We start from the raw sequence: 23948 nt of genomic DNA on the forward strand, positions 1-23948 counted from the left end.
AGAGAAAAAGCTCATGGATTATACACAGAGACTAGGTCTCCAGGGGTCTGGGGTGCCGGCAAGAGTCTTTGGGCAGAGAAGAGGCTCAGAAGAGTGCAGCGGGACAGCCCTGGGGTGGGGTCTGCAGGCAGGGGTTAGGGCCAGACTGCACTCAGGAATGCGTTCCCAGTGATGTGTCTTCCCTGGAACCTGAGCAAGACAGGGGGAGATGACCCTGGGCACACCCTGTCCTGAACAGAACTCCAGGAATGAGGGAGGCACCCAGCCTCACCCTGAGGTCAAGGCCTTCCCAGGTGAGGAAGTCTCTGTGGATGGTCTGTGTGTTGATGACAAGCTGGCTTCTTCAGGAAAACCCACTGGGAGAGATTTCTCTCAGGCCCCAAAACTATAATTCTAGGTTTTCCCTGGGAACCAGGCTGCTTACATCTAAGTCTTGAAACAGAAACAGAGTGTGTTTCTGCCTCTGCTTTGGCTACTGGGAAGCTCCAGACCAAAATTTATGACACACTTCTCCCCTCTTTAGAGAACTTCATCAAATTTGTTTCTGTGTATGAACTCAATTTTGGCTTTACTTCCTTTATTCACTGATCCCTCATCTGCTTATTTTTTGTCCTTTGTATGTTTTCTCTGAAAGCTACATCATATTATTTTTGGAAGGAGATAGTTATGAGTAAATAAACAACATTGTGAAGTTTGGGATTCATGTTAAAAGTCCCTTCTGACCAAATAGGTTTACTATATTTTTTAACTACACCATCTTGTTGAATTAGTAGGTATGTCGTTTCTCCTCTCCCCTTTTTCCCCTTTTTTTAAAGTTGGTTTTTATTTTTAGTAAATTGTGTATGTAATTTGTTTCAGAGAGTCAAATGTCTCTTGTCGCCAAAACAAAAAGAAAAGAAAAAAAAACTAGCCTCCTGACCTCCTTGCCCCTGTTTCCTGTTCCTCAGACTTGGAACTCTCCTGACTGATTCGGCATAATGTGCTGATGTGGTTACTTCTGGATTTTTCAGCTTGGGGCTTTTTATGGACTTCCCAGTGTGCAGATGAGGATATTCTTCTACACCGCCTTCCACCCCACCCTCCTCTTCCGCTATGCTCATCTTCTTGCCCCCTCCACTCCGTGATGGCTCAGCTCAAGCCCTCAGTGCTTGCATTGTCTCTAACTACCGAGAGCTGTGTGAGCTAGTGCACCAGGGTTACATTCCCTTCTATCCTCCCTGGAGTCAGCCTCTCTCTCCTGAGTTGCATCTCCCACCCCCATATGACACGTGACTGGTGGGGAACTTGGGACCCACTGAGGGTCACACAGCACAGTGAGGTCCTGCCCCTGCCTCTCTTGGGTCTCTGCCAGATGAGGCACTCCTCTGCCTTCGGGAAGATCTGGGTTTTGGCCTCTCTAAGGAGAAAGAATGCCTCCTTTCACCTTAAAGTTGCCGTCCCTGGAGCTTACCTGGAATGAGCCAAGGGCCAATTCAAAAAACAGCTGGATCTCCATGGCATCCTCGGGGGAGAAGGCGAAGATGATGTAGTGGATTCCAAAGAGGGGGATCAGCAGGAGGGTGGACTTGGCCAGACGCCTGGGGACACAGAGGCACTGCAGTCTCGGGCAACCCCACACCCACAAGCACCCCCATCTTGCCTGACTGCAGGAGGCTCTGCCACGGTGTCCCCACTGCTTGTTTAACTTTCATTATGGAAAATCTTCAGCTCCCACATACCCTGTACCTGGATTCAATACTTATCAGTCCATGGCCACTCTCCAAACTCTTGGATTATGCAACCTTATCAGTAAAATGCTTTGAACCCATAGCCACAGGAATAACGCTATAACATATGTGCATATGTTACTATTAAGATATCACACACTGTCTAACATATTATTAGCAAAGCCACCATTCTCATTTGTTGGATAATGAATATCTGTAAGGAGAAGCTCTTTTATTTTCTTCCCAGGGTAGGTTGCCAAATTTAGCAAACAAAAATACAGGATGCCCAGTTCAATTTGAATTTCAGATAAGCAACAGATAGTTGTTGGTTTTTTTTTTTTTTTTTTTTTTGGTGTAGGTACCAAAAAAAACTATTAGCTATTTATCCAAGCCTCGGATTAAACTGGGCATCCTGTATTTTATCTGGCAACTTTATTCTTGATCCCCAGCATGACCCTACTTCAGAGCCACTGCTCTAAAGATACCATAGGAAAATCTGTCACCAAGTCATCCATGCCTCTGCCAGATTCTGAGAACCCAGAACATCACAGAGAAAGCCTCTGGTGGACACTGATTTATCTTTAACATTTGTCATGGGCTGAACTGTATCCCCCTCCCCACAAAAAAAATTTTAAGTTGAAGCTCTAACTAACCCCTATTACCTCAGAATGTGACTGTATATGCAGATAGGGACTATGAAGAGGTGATGAAGTTTAAATGAGGCCATCAGGGTGGGACTGTAGTCTAATCAACTGGTGTCCTTTTAAGAAGAGATATGGGGATTGCACATGTATAGAGAAAAGGTCATGTGAGGACTCATCAAGAAAGTGGCTGTATACAAGCCAAGGAGTGAGGCCTCCAGAGAATTCAAATCTGCCAACACCTTATTCCTAGGCTTCTAGCCTCCAGAATAGTGAGGAATTAAGTTTCTCTTATTTAAGTCAGCCACTTAAGTCACCACTTTAGTGGTGTCTTGCTATGGTAGCCTGAGTAGACTAATACATCATCTTTCTTGACCATCTCAAAGGTTTTAAAGTATTTTTGAATCACATTATCTTGAAAATCTGGTGAAGGTATAGTGAAAGCTGGAAAATACACAGTCGACCCTTGGCACCCATGGGGATTGGCTCCAGACCCTCTGCAGACAATGAAATCCTTGGATGCTCAAGTCGCTTATATGAAATGGGGTATTTGCTTAAATCTATGCACATGCCCCATATATTTAAATAATCTCTGCTGCTGCTGCTGCTGCTAAGTCGCTTCAGTGGTGTCCGACTCTGTGCGACCCCAGAGACGGCAGCCCACCAGGCTCCCCCATCCCTGGGATTCTCCAGGCAAGAACACTGGAGTGGGTAGATTACTTATAATACCTCATACAATGAAAATGTTTTGATTCGGATTTTTTTCCCCAAATATTTGCAATCTGCAATCCAAGGTTGGTTGAATCCTTGGATGCAAAACGCACAGATAAGGAGAGCCACCGTCCCCATAAAAACTTGAATTTGGGCCCCTGACTCCCTAGCCTTGTGCCAAGGATGAGATATTTGCCTACAGGGGTCCTGCTTAGATTTCTTTTCTCCCCATCTCCAGGGCAGTTCTATGCAGAGGAAAGGACCCACCCCTCCTTCCCTCCACCCCACTGTAAACTCCCCAGGATGAGGTCCCAGTTCTTCCTCCTCCTCTACCTCTATAATGTCGAGCACCAGCTGGGTAAACAGTAGGTGTTCCATAAATGCCTGCTGACTGAGTGCCTGTCTTTGCCTTCCACTTACTTATAATGGTTCACTTCATTTCCTCTTGTTTCTTGAGTTCTAAGTTTTCTCATCAGGATTCTTAGAATGTTTATAAAAAGGATGAAATTAATCTGTAAAACACAAGACAGAGGTGAGGCTAAAGATGATCTGCTTTCCGGCCACCTCTCCTGGCTCCAGCCCCAGGCAGGGAAGGCAGTGTAGCCACAGCAAGACGGCATGTCACGCCCTCCAGCACACCCAGTCCTGGAGAAACACACTGTCTTCCATGGCTCAGCCTCCACTCCTGGGCTGCAGGAGCTCTGAGGTCTGCTCAGTCGCAGGGTGGATCACTCACAATTGGAATGGTTTGGAATCTTATTAAAATGCAGGCCTGAGATCCAGCATTTCTACCAAGCTCCAGGGAATGAATGCCAAAGCTGGGCCTTGGACTATGCCCAAGTAGCAAAGGCTTTACAAGCAGAGGTTCTCAAAGTTTAAGGTGCAGATTGCTGGGCTCCGCCCCCAACAGTTATGGTTTAATTTGCTTTTTTTTCTTTCTTTCTTTCTTTTATCTGCAGCTTGCAGAATCTTGGTTTCCCCACCAGGGACCAGGCCCTCGGCAGTGAAGGCCCAGAGTCCTAACCACTGGACCACAGGGGAATTTGCATTCTTAACAAGGTCCCCAGTGAAGCTGCCAGTTTAGAGACCACATTTTGAGAACCACTGCTTCAGAGACTTACAGTCGTTCTGCAGCTCAATCACCAGCTCCAGGAAGCCTTCTTGATCACCTCCTTTTCCTGATTTATTGTAGTTAGGGATGATGCTACTTGTAAGGGCACTTGAAATACTTGCAAGGGGCCAAGTGCAAGCATCTGTATGTGTCCATTAACTGCCAATTCAATCCTGCCTTTCTAAAGGACAGGGACCAGAGTCTGTTGCTTTTGGCATCATTTGCCCCACTCCAGTAGTGCCCAGTGCCAGCCACACTACGAGGTTGCCCATATAGCACCCTCTGTCCTCCCCTCACCCACCAGCTCCAGAATCATTTTGCAGAAGCAGGGATCAGTGGAACTGACTGGGCGGGCACCCTCATTGTTCAGACGAGTAGCCTGGGGGCCTACGGCCACTTGCCAGAAGACACAGGATTAGTGGCATGTCTAGGACCCCAGCTCAGCATCCCTGGTCAGGACACTTCTCAGCTCACTCTTTGTGGATCTTGCTGTAAGCTGTACATGGTATAAACTAACAAAGGCTCTTTTATTTTTTGCCTTTGAGTTGTATTTAATAGGAAGCATTTGAAAGCAAAAGGGAAAATTTTAACTATCCCAAGAATGAACCTTAAATAGTGGAATTCTGGGCCCCGTGACAGGCTGGGAGAGAGATACTTGGCATCAGGAATGCCCCCACCCCCACCAATATCCTCAATCACTAGAGAGACCACAGTCTCATGAAATCAGCCTGGGCCCTGGGGCTCTCCTGGGCTGGCCTGTCAAAGTCCCAGAATTATAGCAAGGAAACTGGCTCAGTATTTAGCAGCTATAGCACAGCAGTTGATCATATAATTTCAAGTGACATTGGAAAGTTTACATCTACTGCTAAGGGAAAAAAAACAAACCAGGACACAAAACTATAATAAGCATTTTGAAAAAGTACATGCACTCAAAGAAAATTACAGGACAGAAAAGCACAGCATCATAATGTCCATCTAGGTGCTACAAATATGGGTGATTTTAGTCCTTTTTTAAAAATACATTTTGTATTTTTGCACTTTTATATGAATTCTATTACTATTATTTTAGAAGCGAGAATATATTTTGATTTAACATAAAACAAGCACATTCTTTGTATAACATAATTAGTGATAGAATAGTCAATATTTTTATGCCATATTATTATGCTAATAAAAAATGTTCAGACATTATTTACATGTGACAAGCTGACAAAAAACAACTTTTGATAAATAATAGCAGATTTCAGTATACAGTTTTCAGTGTATTAAGACTGTATATAGGAAATGAAAGCCTAGTATCTTTCACTATCCCTTAAAGTTTAATTTAGTCAGATTAGAAAACACTATGCTAAAGTTGGCCTAATCAAAATTATAATCAAATTATTTATTTATTAACATAAAGTGATTTTGGGTAGCAATGTATCAGGGCAGCAAAAATAAAGTTGTGTTTAAAGCACTAGACACCCTCTGTACTGGTGATAACTGTGCATTACAACCGTATCAGACACTACGTTTCTAACCCTAACTCCTACCCTGAGTGGTTCCAAATTAATGAATGACCTTCATACCCTCTAAGAGAAGCAGAAGTAGGGATAAGTCATTATGCTCTCCTGAGCTACTCAGTGGCCTATCATGGCTGCTACTCAGATTTCTCTACAATTTCTAGCTCTCCTGTTGTGAGTTGAGATAATAGGGAGGATGGTGTAAAATTCTACTCTTTTTCGTTTGTTTGGTTTTTGGCCACACCATGCAGCATGCAGGATATTCGGTTCCTCGACCAGGGATTGAACCCATGACCCCTGCATTTGGAGCGCCAAGTCTTAACCACTGGACCATGAGGGAAGTCCCAAATTTTACTATTTTTTCCCCCCCAATTCTACTATTTTTGAAAAAAAAAAAGGAAAGTGGTTATGGGATGGCCCCTTCAACCAGCCACACAAGGAAAGCCAGCGAGCTAGTGGAAGAGGGGGCTGTTGCCCAGTCTAACCCTCCTGTGAGCCTAGTAAGGGCACTTTCTGTCACCTGGTTCTGTAGTCTTGGCATCCCTCTGAGACTGTGCACATTACTTAGGAAAAGGGCTGCCCCAGGGCGCGCCCCCATGGATCTTCCTTATCCTTAGCCACACCCACAGGCTCAGCTACAGGGCTCTGGACTGCAGAGCAGAATCACCTTGGAACGTAAAACCAAGCCTAGTGCCCAGGCCCCTCCCCAGGACAAGGAGAGCCTGAATCTCTGCTACTGGTATTTTTAAAAGGCTCCCAGGTTGACAGGAGAGCAAAGGTGGAGACACCCTGAACTGCTCTGTCTAAGAGTCACTCCTGAATCTCGCCCCTGGGGCCAACTCTTCAGGCCTGCCCTCCCGCCCTGTCATATCACCACACCACAGAGGCCAAGACCACAGCAGCCTTGGCTTTCCCCAGGTGCTACCCGCTCTATGATCCTGGCTCAGTGAGTCTGCCCAGTTCAACCACAGAATGCTTTAAAAATGATCAAGATCCAACCATCTGAAACAGTGGAGGCAGAATCTCAAGAGACCTGAGCTAGCCACTCTGAGTAAGGAGCTCTACTTGGTACACTGAAGCTGCTCCCAGCAGACAAGGCCAAGGCAAGCTTTTGCTCTGGACTCGCTCTCCTCCCCTCTGGCAGTCTCTGGGGGCAGGGCTCCTAGACTCTCCTGCTGCTGCCCAGACTCTGGAAACTCTGGTTTATTCCTCCATACACCTGGAGGCAGCAATGCTGGCTTTGCCAAGGCCCTCCACCCTGCAAGCCTGTCACTGTTCTGGTCTCTCCCATTGGAGCCAGATTAGGGGGGCTAGCTACTTACCAGGATGGAGAGGATCACAGGCCCTCGGATGACCCACCAGATAGACGCGTTGGCATTGATGTCCCAGCACCTAGGGAGGGACAGCCAGGTATGACTAGGAGTGGGGAGCTGGGCTGACTAGAAGAGACCTGTTCTCAGAGGTGCCCTTTGCAGGAAGGAGGACGTTGTGGTCCTGCCCCCTGTAGACAGTGGGCTTAACACCCTTAGGACTGACCATCTTCTGCTGCCAAGAGCACCGCCAGGGCTGGGGAGCGTCCAGGCTCCAGGCAAGCCCAGTGAGTGTCTAGGGAGCAAAAGCACACAGATCTGAGATGGAAGATTCTGGACCCCAGAGCCAAGTGCATGGTCAAGATCACTGGGGAGCGTGGTGGCCAACAGCAGCCAGGCAGGTGAAGTGTCAGGAAGTGAAGCGCCTGGGTGAGTGTCATGTGACCTCAGCCCTGGGGACATCAGGCACAGGGCTGGGAGCATGGGGGACTTGGCAAATAGACAGACTGCGCTTGGTCTAAGGTGGCCACAACTCTGTCCAGCTCATTTTTGCCACAAGGGACCTAGGGAATGTTGACAGAACTTTCCATTTGTTCTAGAAAAATTAAAAATCCAGATTTTTCTTAGAGAGAATTAATTCATTTTAAAGGATTATTTTAGACTGAATTTGGACAGCAAGACACTTTTACACCTCGTCCGTCATGGCCTGGCTGTGTCATTACATGATGAAACATGGCCTCCCATGTGGCCATGCTGTCTCACCACCTCCCCAGCTTCCTTCAAGCTTTCCTTCCGTGAGCCCACTCACAGTAGCCCTCAGGCTCATCCTGAGCCAAATCTTTAGAGAATGAGACTAGATCTCTTTGTACCCATCAGGGATTTGAAAGCTGCTTCTACTCTCCTGTTCTCCTGAGTCTGCAGGACTCAGACATCCCATGTCGGGAGGACAGGAGGAGGGAGCTGCCAGGAAGAGAAAAGCTAGGTCGGTCCTTAGAGCTTCCTCCCTGAGCAGCACAGCTCTTGTCAGGCACAGAGCTGATCGGGCAGCAGAAGGGTGGCTCAGCATATCTGAAAACACATATCCAGGAGAGCTGGGTACTCAGCAGCCTGCACGGCAGAGAACCCGCCTGCGGCTCCAGGTCTGAGACATAGGCCTCTCCTAGATAACAGCTTCAGAGAAGGGTCCATCCTATTGAAAGAACTGGACAATATAAAATATACTCTGTTACCTCTCCATCCGATAGCTTACCCAACATCTTCCAGAAAGTGCCTGGTGACAGCCCATGAAGCAACAAAGATGGCTGGGGAACCTGAGGGTTAAAAATAAAGGTGGGGGGGTGGGTAGGCAGAAGGGAGATGACTCAATTTTCCACACCCTTATGAGAAACAGGACAATCGGTGACTCTAGGCCAGATAGTGAGCAGATGCTGAGGTCCAGTTGCCATGGAAACCTCCTTGCCATCCTGTGTAAATAAGCAGCTTCATGCTTCAAGGGTGCCATGGAATCCTTGGGAACTGACGCAGGATCAGATAGATCGGGAAGGCCACTTCGGGGCAGGGGTATCCTGGAAGCTTGGGCCACACTCTGAAGGACTGCTGCAGGGCAGAAGGGAGGGGACCACGAGCTTGTGGAGGCCACTGGTGGAGCCCCTTTATCAAACTGAGATATTTGGTGAGGGGATACAAGACCAAAGGAGAACAATCAGTTCTATTCAAATATTGATTTGTAAGAACTTTAGCCATTTGACTGATAATGTAATCTATCGGCATCATTTAAACAAAAACAGATTTTAGACTAGAGACTTGTAATACACAAGGATTTTAAAGACAAAATACAAGAACATTTCCTGACTTCTAGTTGAACATGTTAAGTTGAAGTTACACATTTATCTGTTTCTCACTGACACCCCTTCAAAATGACAGTAAAAAATTAAAATGCTACAAGCCTATAAGCCCAAAGAATGGAAAAGGAGGGTACAGCAGATGAGAGATGTCAATACACTTAGGAAGCTGGCAGCTGGCAGAGGAGCAGTAACTGACTGATGTCCCAGAGCAGAGAAAGCTGAAGCATGAGTGCTGCATGGGCGTGCCTCTGAGAAGGCACTTGTTCTGTGCCTGGGGGTGGGCAGCGGGATGGTTTGGAAGTCTGGACAGGAGGCAGGTAACCACTCCAGGTGGTCAGAACCACCCTCCCACAGCCAAATAGTCAGCTGTTCATCTCTAACAGAAATGAATCCTCAGGGGCAACTGAGCCAAGGAGGACTGGGGCTCTGGCCCAGCAGAGGGTGGGAGGGGTTCTCAGCTGAGCTGGTCTACGCCTGTGCTGCCCAGTACTGCTGTCTCTCACCACGTGTGGCTTCTGAGCCCTTGCTACGTGGCTGCTCTCAGATGAGATGTGCTAAAAGCACAAGATAGCAGATTTGGAAGATCTGGCATGAATAAAAGAATGTAAAATATGTTATTAACAATTTAAAAAATTATACATTAAAAGGTTGATATTTTGGTTATATTGGGTTACATAACATACACTACTGAATTTCACTAATTAGTGAAACTAGATTTTTTTTACTGTGGTTACTAGAAAATTTTTAGTTATATAAAATATAACTCAGATTCTATTTCTAACGGACATGCCTATCTATCCCCTAACTGAGAAGAGTCCCATCCCCAGGCTGCTCAGTTTTCAGACCTCCAGCAGCCAGGATTCTACACTACTCCAGCCCTCCAACCTCCACCCCAGGTGGGAGATGAAAGGATTCCTCCCGGAGGAAGCAAACGGCCTTAGAAAAAGGGCCTGTAGATAGCCATGCTGAGGACCCCCAACACAGTGGCCATTTCCAGCCCAGTCTCCCACGAGAGATGTGACCCAACCCCCAAGCACCACCACCACCCCACACAGACACACACACACACACACACACACACAGACAGCCTTCAGTCAACACTGAAGTGACTCATTCTTAATTATGAATGGTCAAGGTCACCAACATCTGAGGAAGGCTGGTTACATAAAAGACAAAGACCAAAACAAGCAGAGAAAAGGAACTCAGAGGAAATAGACCATACAGGCTGTAGGAGGAACTTGAACAAAACAATTCTAAGGAATATCATCAGAGAGATTAGAGGGAAGATTACCTCTACAAGACACAAACAGGATGTTGAAAACAGGGAGCATTCAGAGAACAAGGAAGAGGGCTTGGAAACTAAATATATGATGATCAAGACTTTAAAAAATTCCATAGATTGTCTGGAAGATAAAGACCAGGAATTGCCCAGAACACAAAGTGTGGAATGAAAAGTATTAATAAGAGGAGAGAAAGGAGAAAATTAGAAGTCAATTCCAGGATGTGAACCATCTGATTAAAAGTTTCAGAAAGAGAGGATAAAAACCAAAGGGAAAAAAAAGATCAAAGGGACAGTGTAAGAAGACTGTCCAAGAAATGACAGATGCGATCTCCAGATCAAAGGACCGCCACTCACCAGCAAAAAGGATGAAAACAGACTTGCATGGGGGCACATTCCTATGACATTTCAAAATGCAAGGGACAGGGACTTCCCTGACAGTCCAGCGATTAAGACCCCATGCTTCTGGACTTTCCTGGTGGTGCAGTGGATAAGAATCCACCTGCCAATGCAGGGGGCCTGGGTTTGATCCCTGGTCCAGAAAGATTCCACCTGCAGAGGAGCAGCTAAGCCTGAGAGCTGCAGACTGAGCCTGCGCTCTAGACCCCGAGAGCCACAGCTGCTGAAGCCTGCACTCTCGAGGGCCCTCAAGCCTAGAACTAATGAAACTACTGAAGCTCGTGTGCTTAGAACCCCTGCTCCACAACGAGAGACGCCACCACAATGAGAAGCCTGCAGAGGGCAACTAGAGAGTAGCCCCAGTTCTCCACAACTAGAGAAAGCCTGTGGCAGCAAAGACCCAGCACGGCCAAAGATAAATAAAGCAGTGTGTACATGTCGATTTCAGGCAAGGGTTTTAAAAAAAAGACTCTGCACTTACACTGCAAGGGGTACAGGTTCCATTCCTGGTTGAGGAACTAAGATTCCACATCCTGCATGGCACAATCAAAGAGTAAGAAAAAAAGAAAACAAATCACAGGGGACAGAGGGAAGATTCTGCAGCTTATACAGAGAGGTGAGTAAAACCTTGGGAAACAGAATGACATGGCAAGTCCCAAAACACCAGATGCCAAAATAGAAGACCTTCAAAATTCTGGGGAAACAATTTTCAACCTAATTTCTATGCCCAGGAAAACTGTAAGTTAGGTGTGAAAGCTGAACAAAGATATGTTTAGGGACTTCGCTGGTGGTCCAGGGGCTAAGACTCTCCCTCCCCATGCAGCGGGCCAGGCTTCAATCCCTGGTCAGGGAACTGGATCCCACATGCCGCAACTAAGACCTGACAGCCAAATAAGTAAATATACTTAAAATAAAAAAGGTATGTTTAGATATGGAGTGCAAAAGAATGTAGCTTCCATGCATTCTCTGTTAGACAGATACCAGAGGATGAACTCCAACACAACCAAAGAGTAAACCAAAGATAGGGAAACAAGAAGTCAAGGTATAGGATTTGTGGAGGAGATGAAGAAAAACTCAGTGTGAAGGTTAAGGGAGTGAGTGAGTCTACAGAACGACCAGAGGGCAGAGCAAGAGGGCAGAAAGCTCCTTTAGAAAGAACACGGGATAGTAGATTATGTTAAATGGCATATCCCCCTCCACCCCAAAGGTTCATATCCTTAGAACCTTAGGTGTGAGCTTACCCTTTCCTGGAAACAAGGTCTTTTAAGGTGTCGTTAGTTAAGATGAGGTCATATCTATAGGGGCCTTAATCCAATATGACTGTTATTTTTTTAAGAAGGCACTGAGACCCAGACAAAGAGAAGAGACACAAGGGAAGAAGACCATGTCGAGATGGAGGCAGAAATTGGAGTGACGCTCCTACCAGGTAAATAAGACCAAGGACTGCCAGAAACTGGGGCAAAGGCATAGAGCATGTTGCCCCTCAGAGACCTTAGAAGGAATTGGCCCTGGCAAAGCCTGACTTTGAACTTCTGGTCCCCACAGTGGGAAAGAATAAATTTCTGTTGTTTTAAGCCAGCGGCAACTTGTTATAGCAGCCCTAGGACACTGATAGAGCAGGAATAAACCAAACAAATAGGACTGATAGATTACATGTTGTTGCCTTTGATGATAGGAAACCTGGCACTGGATGGTTTTCCAGTTCTGTTGAGAATTTGGGAGAATTAATGACAACAACATAAAATGAGTCAGTTAAAAATGACTCCATAATTTTGGGATTAACATATACATACCACTATATATTGTCACCCTACTTATTTAACTTATTTGCAGAGTATATCTTGCAAATGCTGGGTTAGATGAAGCACAAGCTGGAATCAAGATTGCAGGAAGAAATATCAATAACCTGATATGCAGATGATACCACCCTTATGGCAGAAAACAAAGAGGAATTAAAGAGCCTCTTAATGAAGGTGAAAGAGGAGAATGAAAAAGCTGGCTTAAAACTCAACATTTAAAAAACTAAGATCGTGGCATCTAGTCCCATCACTTCATGGCAAATAGATGGGGAAACAATGGAAACAGTGACAGACTTTATTTTCTTGGGCTCCAAAATCACTGCAGATGGTGTCTGCAGCTATGAAATTAAAAGACACTTGCTCCTTGGAAGAAAAGCTATGACCAACCTAGACAGCATATTAAAATGCAGAGACATTACTTTGCTGTCTGTCTTTCCAGTAGTCATGTATGGATGTGAGAATTGGACCATAAAGAAGGCTGAGCGCCACACAATTGATGCTTTCAAACTGTGGTGTTGGAGAAGACTCTTGAGAGTTCCTTAGACTGCAAGGAGATCCAACCAGTTCATCCTAAAGGAAATCAGTCCTGAATATTCATTTGAAGGACTGATGCTGAAGCTGAAACTCCAATACTTTGGCCACCTAATGCGAAGAGTTGACTCATTTGAAAAGACCCTGATGCTGGAAAAGATAGAAGATAGGAGAAGGGGGTGACAGAGGACCAGATGCTTGGATGGCATCACCGACTCAATGGATATGAGTTTGAGCAAGCTCTTGGAGATGGTGAAGGACAGGGAAGCCTGGCATGCTACAGTCCATGGGGTTGCAAAGAGTCAGATATGACTGAGAGACTGAACAATGACATTATATAAAGCAATCAACAAGGACCGGCTGTATAGCACAGGGAACTCTATTCAATACTGTGTAATAACCTATATGGGAAAAGAATCTGAAAAAAAGTAGATACATGTGTATGTACAGCTGATCCACTTTGCTGTACACCTGAAACTAATGCGACACTGTAAATCAACTATACTCCAATACAAAATAAAAATTAAATTTAAAAAATGACTCCATAAAACATAAAAAATCAAATATTGGAAGTAAAATGATTTTACACCACTTGGCTTGGTAGTGAACAGTATTTATATAGACATAATGATGTATACCAGTCCATACTAAAGGAAATCAGTCCTGAATAGTCATTTGAAGGACTGATGCTGAAGCTGAAATTCTAATACTTTGGCCACCTGATGCAAAGAACTGACTCATTTGAAAAGACCCTGATGCTGGGAAAGACAAGCAGGAGGAGAAGGGGACGACAGAGGATGAGATGGCTGAATGGCATCACTGACTCGATGGACATGAGTCTGAGTGAATTCCAGGAGTTGGTGATGGACAGGGAGGCCTGGCATGCTGCAATTCATGGGGTTGCAAAGAGTCAGACACGACTGAGCGACTGAACTGAACTGAATGATGTATATATTGAATATGATTTGTGTGTGTGTTAGTCGCTCAGTCGTGTTTCACGCTTTGTGACCCTATGGACTGTAGCCCACCAGGCTCCTCTGTCCATGGGATTTCCCAAGCAAGAATACTGGAGTGGGTTGCCATTTCCTTCTCCAGGGGGTCTTCCCAACCCAGGGACTGAACCTGGGTCTCCTACATTACAGGCAGTTGCTCTATCATCTGAGCTATGAGGAATATTTATATAGACATAATGATGTATACATTGAATATGATTTAGCCCCAAAATGTGAACAACTCTAATGGGAAGATGGAGGTGGTAGATGAAGAATTTTATATCCTTCCCTTCCATCACAAGGAGTCAACCAATAATATCTCAGATGGACAAATCAAGAAATAGTAGAATATCATTTAGAAATATGAGAGTAAATAATAGGAGGAAGAACTGAAAAATGGGAAGGTATTACCTCTGAGAGGCAGAAGTGAGAGCCTTTTCAGGGAACTTTTTTTCTTTTTCATTTTAGGCTGACATTTTATTTTTTAAGGAAGTTTATCCTCTTTTTAAAAATTTTAATTTATTTTTTAAATTTTTGGCTGTGCTGGGTCTTTGTTGCTTTGTGCAGACCGTCTCAAGTTGCAGAGAGCTGGGGCTACTCTTCGTAGTGGTGCAGGGCTTCTCACGGTGGTGCCTTCTCTTGTTCCAGGCGCATGGCCTTCAGTAGTTGCAGCACATAGGCTCCGTAGTTGCGGCTTGGGGGCTCCAGAGCTTGGACTCAGAGGTTGTGGCACACAGGCTTAACTGCTCCATGGTGTATGGAATCTTCCCAGACCAGGGATCAAACCCATGTCCCCTACATTGGCAGGCAGATTCTTATCCCTGTGCCACCAGGGAAGTCCTAGACTTGTACTTCTATTTAATTCTCTAAACCAAGTGCATGTATGACATTGATAAAAAATTTCTTTACCTAAATTCTGGGTCAGGTCAGTTCAGTTCAGTTCAGTCTCAGTTGTGTCCGACTCTTTGCGACCCCATGAATCGCAGCACGCCAGGCCTCTCTGTCCATCACCAACTCCCAGAGTTCACTCAAACTCAAGTCCATCAAATCGGTGATGCCATCCAGCCATCTCATCCTCTGTCATCCCCTTTCCCTCCTGCCCCCAATCCCTCCCAGCATCAGAGTCTTTTCCAATGAGTCAACTCTTCGCATGGGTGGCCAAAGTACTGGAGTTTCAGCTTTAGCATCATTCCTTCCAAAGAACACCCAGGACTGATCTCTTTTAGAATGGACTGGTTGGATCTCCTTGCAGTCCAAGGGACTCTCAAGAGCTGGGTACTTTTGGCAAATAGGGACTCTGAGGGCCACTTGTTTATTATTATTTGTTTTACATCTTTAATAGTGAGTCAGTGGAAAATAACTGCTTAAATTATGGTTTTAAGTGTGGCCCTTGGGACAGTGGTGTCAGCATCACCTGGGGCCCAGTGAGAAATGCAGAATCTCAGGCTCCACCCCTGCCCACCAGACCAAGACTCTGGCCAGGGGAGGGGCCCAGGGCCGGGTGGGAGGACATGCCCTCTGCATGATTCCAATGCAGCTCCAGCTGGAGGAGCACTGGTTTGAGTTCCCTATGTGAGTGGGAGGGAGCTTGATTCATCTACGAAAGCCTGAGGTGTCACACTTTTCTGGGCACAGACTGACACTCCAGCCACCTTGAAAAAGTAAAAGTTCTGGATAAGTATTAAAAATTTTAGATGCCTATGCCTTCTGACTCAGGGGCCCCAATTCCAGGATTTTCTATTACATATGGAATAAGCTTTGCCCATAAAAGCGCTCCTCACTGTGTTATTCGTCACAGTAAAAAATGAGAAACAATCTTAACATCAAAAAAATAGATATTTGGTTATATACATCCACAGAGTATTAAAAATGTTTATTGAAGATTTGAAAGAATATAGAGCATGCTTCTGTGTTCAAGGAAAGAGGCAAGATTCAAAATTCTACATACAGGATAATTGTAACCAAGTGGGAAAAACTAGGAGTATAAAAAAGTCTGAAAAGAAACCCCAGAAAATGTTCAATAGATGAGACTATGGCAATTTTTTTTTTCTAATTTGAAAAAAAAATTTTTCTTGCGAAGTTTTATGGTTGACCACATACTCATTTAAGCAACTTATCTCAGGGCCTGGGGCAGGGAATAAGTACAAACTGAGGCAGGGGCTGCTGCTTTTGCAAGAGAAAAGCCTTTCACAGTTGGAAAGCTTTAGACCTTCCTGAGTCCCTTCATGTCCCCTTGGGGTTGTGCAGGCAAAAAGGCCGGGAGAGAAGGAACTGGTGCTGTTTTATGTGCGGCTCTAAGCCCAGGGCCTGGTATATAGTAGATGCTCAATAAATATTTGAGAAAGAAAAGAAGGTTCTCATCTCATTAAACCTCCTAAGAATCTGTGATGGAGATATTATCACAGTGTAATTTTGTCTCCTTGCTAGACTACAAACCCCTTGAGTGATGGAACCGTTTTTATTTTTGGAATCTCTGTAAGCCCTTCTGAGCACAAAGAAGTGCTCAAAGAAAGCTGAATAAATTACAGTCCTGATATTATAGATGATGAAACCGTCCATGTTCATTCAGGAAAATCCTGCCAGATCTGGGAGTCAAGGCTCAGGGAGCTGGCTCCATATTGGGGATGTTTGGGGCAGAGTTGGCTGTATAAGGCAAGTCCCTTGTCCCAGGCCCTCTGGGACTACTGGCCAGTGTGGAAATCCAGATCAGCAGGGCCCTACAGCTTCCGCTAGCCAAGGGTCATGTGTTAATCAGACTGTCAAGAGTTCAGAAGCAGGAGGGCTTGGCAAACTCTGGCAGTTCAGGCAAGTTCCCTGATGGTCTGATAGAGGCAGAACCCTTGCACATGATTTAGACAAGCAGAAAAGACAGTGGAGGGCATTCCTGGCAGGGGCACTTCTTAATTAAAGGCACCAAGAGGAGAGTAAATGAAGCTAATGGCTGGTACACATGACTACCTCTGTAAGCCTGTGAGTCACTCACAGAAATCTGACTCCGTCTAGAACCCAGTGGGTAGTTTACATATGTTTATCAAATGAACAGTTGAAGGATGGATGGATGGGTGGTAGGTGGACAGATTGATGGACGTGTGTATGCCTGGAAGGATGGATAGATGTTTGTTTGTGGCACAGTAAGAGTTACGGGGCTTTGCAAAGAGACAGGCCCTGGTTTGAATCTTGACTCTGTTCTTGTCCACAGTGTGAGCTGAGCATGTTATGTCACGTCTCTGAGCCAAGGTTCCTAAGAGGCCTCTGGAGGTTGTTGTGATGATTAAAGTGCTCAGCTCAATGCCTGGCATACAGTAGGTGCTCAAGAAATCGGAATTGTTATCACCTTCACTGGCCAGAAAGGAAAGGGGGAAGAGAAGCAACGGGACCTGCAGTTGACTGCCTTGCTACCATTTCCTCTCCTGCCTGGACTGAATCCTGAATATTTCCTTTGAGAAGCTCTGTGGTTTGAGTAGCTGAAGCCAATCAGAGGATTCCACTCCCTCAGGCCCCTGTGACTGGTTCAAGGATGTGTATGACACAATCAAAGTGAATCTGAGTATTTGCTGGAATGCTGGGACACAGCCTCTTTCTTTCATTAGATGTAGCAATGAAGCCAGGAGGAAGCCCAGAAGCTGCGGACAGTTACACTGGGAACACCAGCCTAATGATAACACTGATGTTACAGGAGGTGAAGTAGAAAAACAAAAAGAAATGATGTTGCGCTGCTGGATTCAGCCTTGCCTGAATGGTGATCCCTGGACTTGTCAGTTATATGAACCAATGAATTCCTCTTAAGTTTAAAGCCTATCTAAGTCAGGTTTTCTTTTTTTTTTTTTCTTTTTTTAAATTTTATTTTATTTTTAAACTTTACATAATTGTATTAGTTTTGCCAAATATCAAAATGAATCCATCACAAAGTCAGGTTTTCTGATAGCTACAGTTAAAGCACCCTACCTGATACAGAAAGGAGGTGAGAATGAGGACATATGAATGGAAAGTCTAGGGAAGATAAGGCAACAGGTGTTGGGGGTATCAAATCATAAAAGGCTTTGGATGCCAGAAATCAGACCTAGGTTTTAGCTATTATCTCCAATTTGACAGACAAACTGAGGCCAGAGAGTTAACCATCAAGAAGCTTGTCTAAGAGCACACAAGTTCACTAATTTAACTAAGTGTGGAGCTGAAACTGGAACCCAAGCCCTTATTGCCTCAGTGCCCTTTCCCACCTGTCACACAGTCACCATACCCTGGAGAACATACCCCATCCGAGGGCCACAAATCCCTGGAGCCACTTCCGTTCTGAGAAGAAGGAGATGACAAGGAGCGTGTGAAGATAGAGGCCTTCCACCAGCAGCCAGGAGTAGTTGGCCATGATGCAGTACTGGAAGAAGACCATGACCAGCTTACAGCCCACCTACAAAGACAGGCAGCTGAGTCACAGGCCAGCCATCCTGGGCTTCCCTCCAGGAGAAGGAGGGAAGGAGGTTGACTTCCCTCCAGGAGTCGGCAGCCAGGCCACAGACAGCATCTTTCAGGCTCACGGCCATCCCCTCTGGCCTTCCACTATCAGAAGATCAGGTTCATAGATGTCTCTAGAATGCAAGTCCAGAGGCCAGCAGGCTCTGTCAGCATAGCCAATGGGTGTGTGACATTCAAATTCTGGAACTGGCCACCAGTTATCAAACTGTGTCAGATATTGCCCAATTCCCAACAGCAAATGAGGGCATTTTTCAGAGGAGGAACCTGAGGCCTAAAGAGGGAAATGGATTTCTGAGCAAAAGGTTAATAAATTTCTTTCCTGGTTAAGTTTCCTAGAAATAGATGGAGAAGGGACAGGTACTGATGAGAGAACACAGGACCCCCGCCTGCACTGCATCTGGAATCCAGACCTTGAAACATTCAAGGGGGTGCCATAGGGTGGCCTTGCCTGCCGCCATGACTTAGATGACAGCCATGTCCCCTGTCGGGGTCCCAGGAAGCCATGCCTGCAGGACTGTGGGGCACAAGGCTTCCATGCCCTCACGGCTTCCACTTGCAACCTATGAGGGTCTGCCTTCCTTTCATCTTCTCTTCCTACTCTTTCCCTGAGGACAGCTCAGGGATGACGGCTCCTGGGATGGCCAGAGGGCTGCTGACAAAGTGCAGGAGGGTCACGGCCACAGAGGGGCGCCCAGGGCCACCCTGCTGGCTAGGTGTGCTTCCTGCCTGTGGTCTCCTAGAGACTCTTATTCCAGGCATGGCCCACGGCTGGCTGGTGAGTCTACAGTTTAGAAGAACCTGAAAAGGTTCCCTGCTGGGCATTGCTGGACTTCACTGGTCAGTGATGAGGTGGGGTTAGAATCTTCTAACTCCAAGCTGGTGCTCTTCTTTCATCCTGGAACTCTCCCTGACACACAGCTTGAGGGACCTCTCAGTTTGAGTCAGAAAACACACACACATACATATGCGTGTGAAAAACTACAGCAGTATACAAACTTAACAGAACTACAAGCAATTACAGATGTGAATGGTGGGAAGCGACAGGCGGGCTGATTAAACCAATCTCAATTTCCAGTCCCCTCTACCCTTGCTTGCCTCCACTATGGAGACTATGATAGTAAAAAACTGAACTTCCCAGCTTCTTCTGCAGTTAGATATAGTCACATGACACAGTTCTAGCCAGTGAGATGTGAACACAGTCTTGGGAAGCACATTCTTTTCCAAATGAAAAGCCAAAGCCTCCCAAACAGAAAAACGTTTAACCTTGACTTCCCTCCTTTTAGCCTGAAACATAGATGTGACGTGTGGGGTTGCAGCAGTCATATTGCTAACACACAGTATAAAGCATGGGATCAAAACTGGCAGAGCAGACAGGGAAAAGGACTGTGTTCATTGTGGCAAGGAGCCACTGTGCCAGCTCTGGGTTGCCCATCTGTGGACTGCTTCTGTGGGGCACAACCCCCAGCTGTTTAAGCCACTGATGTATAGTTTTATGTTACGTACAGCAGAAGAGATTCTCAACTGATACACAGAGTGACATTGCAATGAATGAAGACTCCTCTGCGTGTTCAGGAGGAGGAAGAGGGTGAGATTATGTTCTGCTGCACATCTGGGCATGCAGATGCAGACCTGTCCACCTTTTTCTTTCTACAATCCCAACCATCTCTAGACTTCTGTCATCTGTCTACATTTGGGACTTGGCAGGAGTAGAGGAAGGAGGAGCCTTGCTATGTGTCTAATACCCAGAGAGGCTGATCCACTCCGGGACACTGGAAGTTGAACAGTAGCCCCATTGGCTTCTCAGCAAACTGCCTTCATAGGAGTCCCCGGCTGCACGTGTGGGGACATGGGACTCCTTGAACCTCCTATTCCAGCCCCAGTGCTGGCCCCTTTGATTCTAGGCATTAAATCCAGCCTCAATGAATGGGGCTGGGGGGAAGCAGGCAGGCCTGGCCACACCATGGGCCATGTGGGCATGTTACCCTGTGGGCATCGCAGTGGGTGGCATCGTCAGAAGAGAAGAGCACAGCATCCTTGATGAAGTTGGACAGGGCGCGCAGGATGAAGGACACAAAGAGGTGCATGTGGATGTAGTTGCGGGTGCAGTGGAGCCTCCTGGAGAAAGAGAATGCAGGGCCATAGGTGGCAGAGCCGGAGGGTTCAGCTCAGCACCCCCACCCCCTACCCCATGCACCAGGGAAACCCAGGTACTGGACGTGGCATCTCTATGAATTTCCCTGTTGGCAGAACTGAATGAGAGCCCAGACCCCCAGTGGCCAGCCTACTCTGTTTCATGCTGCAATTGAAAAAAAAAAAAAAAAAAGCTGAGATTATAAGAGTGAGATTCGATTCTGCCTCGACCACCTCCTGCAGCTCCCAGAATTGTTAGAAGGGAGGGTGGGGAAGGGGGCATGTGGCACAGAAAGTACACAGGCTGTGGGGAGAAATCAGATCCAGGCTCCGCCTCTTTCCAGCTACACGACCTAGTTCAGCAAGGCTTTCACCAACCAAAGCCTAGGTGTCCCCTTGTGGTAGGGGCAGAAGGCTGTCACCTGTTCCCCTCCTTCCCTACAGGAACCAGGCTCTCATATGGGGTACCCATTCCAGCTCTGGGTACAGACAACTGCACTCCCACCCTCATGAGAGACCTGACTAATCAGAGCACTCCTCACCTGGCTGTGGTGATTGGCCCAGGGCTGGGCACGTGACCCAAGCCTGCTCTCCCAGGACTTTCATTGCAACTAGTGGAGAAAGGGGTCTCCCTGCCCTGGTGTTGCTGAGCTAGTAGAATGTGCCTCTGCAGCTGCTGGTGGTTGTCTCTACTGTCCCTGCATAAAGCCTGCCTGAAGCCAATGCAGGGCAAAGCAATGGTAGGAGACAGACCTAGTTCTGCTCATACCTTTGAGCACCTAGACACACCTGAAGCCAGATGCCCCTGAAATTGTCAGTTAAATGCTTCAGGTCACCTTTGCTTTTCTTAAGATGTTTTAAGATGGATTTCTGTTTCTTGCAAACATGAGTCTGGCTAGTATATCTGTAAAATGAGGGTGATACCTATCTCTTACATTGTGTGAACATTAGAAATAATACATTTAAAGCAACCAGCACCGTAAGTTCTTAGTGACGTTCAGTAAATGTCAAATGAATGAAGGGATGAAGGAGGTCACAGAAACTTCAGTGTTTTGCCACAGGCAAGCTTTAGATCTAGAGAAGACAAAGTGGCCCACCAGACCTTCCCTTCTCTGGTCTGAGCAAATAAAAGAGACCCAAAGTGCTGTGCCTGGGGAAGGCTAGGGAGATGGGGAGCTGGTACCTGTTCTTACCGAAAGGCACAGAGGATGCTTAGGGCAACCAGGAGCATCACCAGGGAGGAGCTGTAGCCCACGGTGTACATGATCTTCAGCTTCAGCAGGTACTCGTACTGCAGAGAGAGGCCTGTGTCAGCACCTACCACCGGCTGAATCTGCCCTTTCACCTGCTCCAAGCGGCTGGAACCCCTTCAACTCTGACTGCTATTCTGTTCATACCCCAAGGACACAAATTCATAGATGCATGATATCTTGGCTTGGGAAAAGACTTTGGGCATTACCTGATGCTAGTTCAAACTTCTACCCCACACACAAGGCCTCTGATTGCCACCCTGAATTCAAGTCTTTGCTTGAATACCTCCAGGGATGGTGTCTTTACTGGGTATACAACAGTGCAAAGTATTAGATGTTTTTTCTCAAATGAATCTAAAATCCATTACTTTTAAATTGTACCTATTGGTCCCTTTTCTGCTTTGGATGGTGTCTTCACTGGTTCTTGAGGAATTCACTGGGTATACAATAGTGCAAAGTATTAGATTTTTTTTCTCAAATGAATCTAAAATCTATTACTTTTAAATTGTACCTGTTGGTCACTTTTCTGCTTCTGGAGTCACTGCAAATAAAATGAATCTGTCTTATACCTAAAGCCTATCATTATTTTATTTTTTTCATCATTTTTTTAAGTATCTATTTAATTTATTTAGATCGTACTGTGCGGCATGTGGAATCTTAGTTCCCAGATCAGGGGTCAAACCTGTGCCCCCTGCAGTGGAAGCACAGAGTCTTAACCATTGAGCCACCAGGGAAATCCCATTTTTTTCATCATTATTTTAAAAATAACTTTTTCACGGTAGAATAGCTTTAGACTTATAGGAGAGTGACAAAGATGCTACAGAGAGGTTTGTCCTTTCAGAATACAGCTCTTCTGCCCAACTGTTCCCCGCTTACTCAGCATTCAGTATTCCCTGTCTTTAATCTCTTTCCATTACCCACCACCATTTCCCCCAATTAATACGCTACAGTTTGTGAATGTCCTTCTTAAACAAGACACCCTGAACCAGACACTTGAAAAGCTACAGATGTACTGTCTGACCAGGGAGAAGTAGAGTGGGACCCGGTTTATACACGGCAATCCCTGTTCTACACACTGCACTCCTGTTAATGCAGCCAGGCAGTCGTTGGCTTATTCAGCAGCCACTATACTCTACTGGCTCAGCTTTGACTCAACATCTCAATGGAGTGGAATGATGTACATAGGAATAAATGTAAAGACCTATATTTTTTAGGTTCAAAAAATAAATTGTACAACAGTCTCTAAAAGAACCAAACAAATAAAGAGTAAAGCAATAATGCCATACCATTTTTTTCTTCTTACCAACCAAATTAACTAATATTCAAAAGTACTAATATTCTATGTAGGTGAACTTACATGGTGGTGGTGGTTTAGTTGCTAAGTCATGTCTGACTCTTGTGACCCCATGGACTGTAGCCCACCAGGCTCCTCTGCCCATTGAGTTTCCCAGGCAGGAATACTGGAGTGGACTGCTATTTCCTCCTCCAGGGGATCTTCCTGATCCAGGGATCGAACCCATGTCTTCTGCATTGCAGTTGGTCTCCTGCATTGCAGGCAGATTCTTTACTACTGAGCCACCAGGGAAGCCTCAGATGAGGGTACAGTGGGAGTGAAAATTGGCTCAGTCTCTCTGGAAAGTAGCACAGATCAAAAACCACAAGCATTCCTTCTGATTTCCCTTCTACCTCTCGGAATTAATTCTAAGAATTATCAGAAATATAAGAACATATTTATATAGAGAGATGTTTATCACAGAACTATTTTTAATGAAAAGCATGCAAATGCCCAACAACAGAATAGTTAACTAAATTCTTTTAAATTCAAATTATTTCAAAATTAGGCTATATTAAAATGCTACTTATCAAGAGTTTCAAAAGATGTCAGGACATAACATAATGCTAAGTGAAAAGGCAGAATACACATTTTACAGGTACAGTGTGATTTCTGCTTTATGCAAAGAAAAGTGTTGTTGAATTGTATGACTCTTCCCTTTTTTGAAGACCAAAAAAGATTGAATATTGGTCATCTCAGGTGGTTCAATCTCACACATTCACAGAAACAAGATTGTAAGGAGTTGTGTTAGATATTATTAGTGATTAACTTTGGATTACAAACTGGTGGATACAGTCATTATTTTCATTTGTATTTTTTTCTGTACTTCTCACTTTTCTTCAGTGTTAAGTATTGTTTTGTAACTAGAAGGAAAGGGTAACAAGAAAACACCATCACACAGATACTATTGAGGAAATCTGACAGGTGTTTATACAAAAAT

General features: G+C 45.5%; 1 protein-coding gene across 2 annotated transcripts in view; it reads right to left on the bottom strand.

The window, feature by feature from the left end:
- Positions 1 to 23948, bottom strand: part of SCTR (secretin receptor) — a 75080-nt gene that overhangs the window by 5738 nt on the left and 45394 nt on the right. For both annotated transcript variants that reach the window (XM_070768920.1, XM_070768921.1), the window contains 7 exons: positions 21619 to 21716; positions 20278 to 20410; positions 18077 to 18230; positions 8231 to 8291; positions 6994 to 7063; positions 3479 to 3570; positions 1451 to 1577 (listed from right to left, as the gene is read on the bottom strand). In XM_070768920.1, coding sequence (XP_070625021.1) covers positions 1451 to 1577; positions 3479 to 3570; positions 6994 to 7063; positions 8231 to 8291; positions 18077 to 18230; positions 20278 to 20410; positions 21619 to 21716 — 735 coding nt within the window. The remainder of the gene's footprint in view (positions 1 to 1450; positions 1578 to 3478; positions 3571 to 6993; positions 7064 to 8230; positions 8292 to 18076; positions 18231 to 20277; positions 20411 to 21618; positions 21717 to 23948) is intronic.

This window comes from Bos indicus, chromosome 2 (assembly GCF_029378745.1).
Source record: "Bos indicus isolate NIAB-ARS_2022 breed Sahiwal x Tharparkar chromosome 2, NIAB-ARS_B.indTharparkar_mat_pri_1.0, whole genome shotgun sequence".
Classification (NCBI taxonomy): Eukaryota; Metazoa; Chordata; class Mammalia; order Artiodactyla; family Bovidae; genus Bos; species Bos indicus.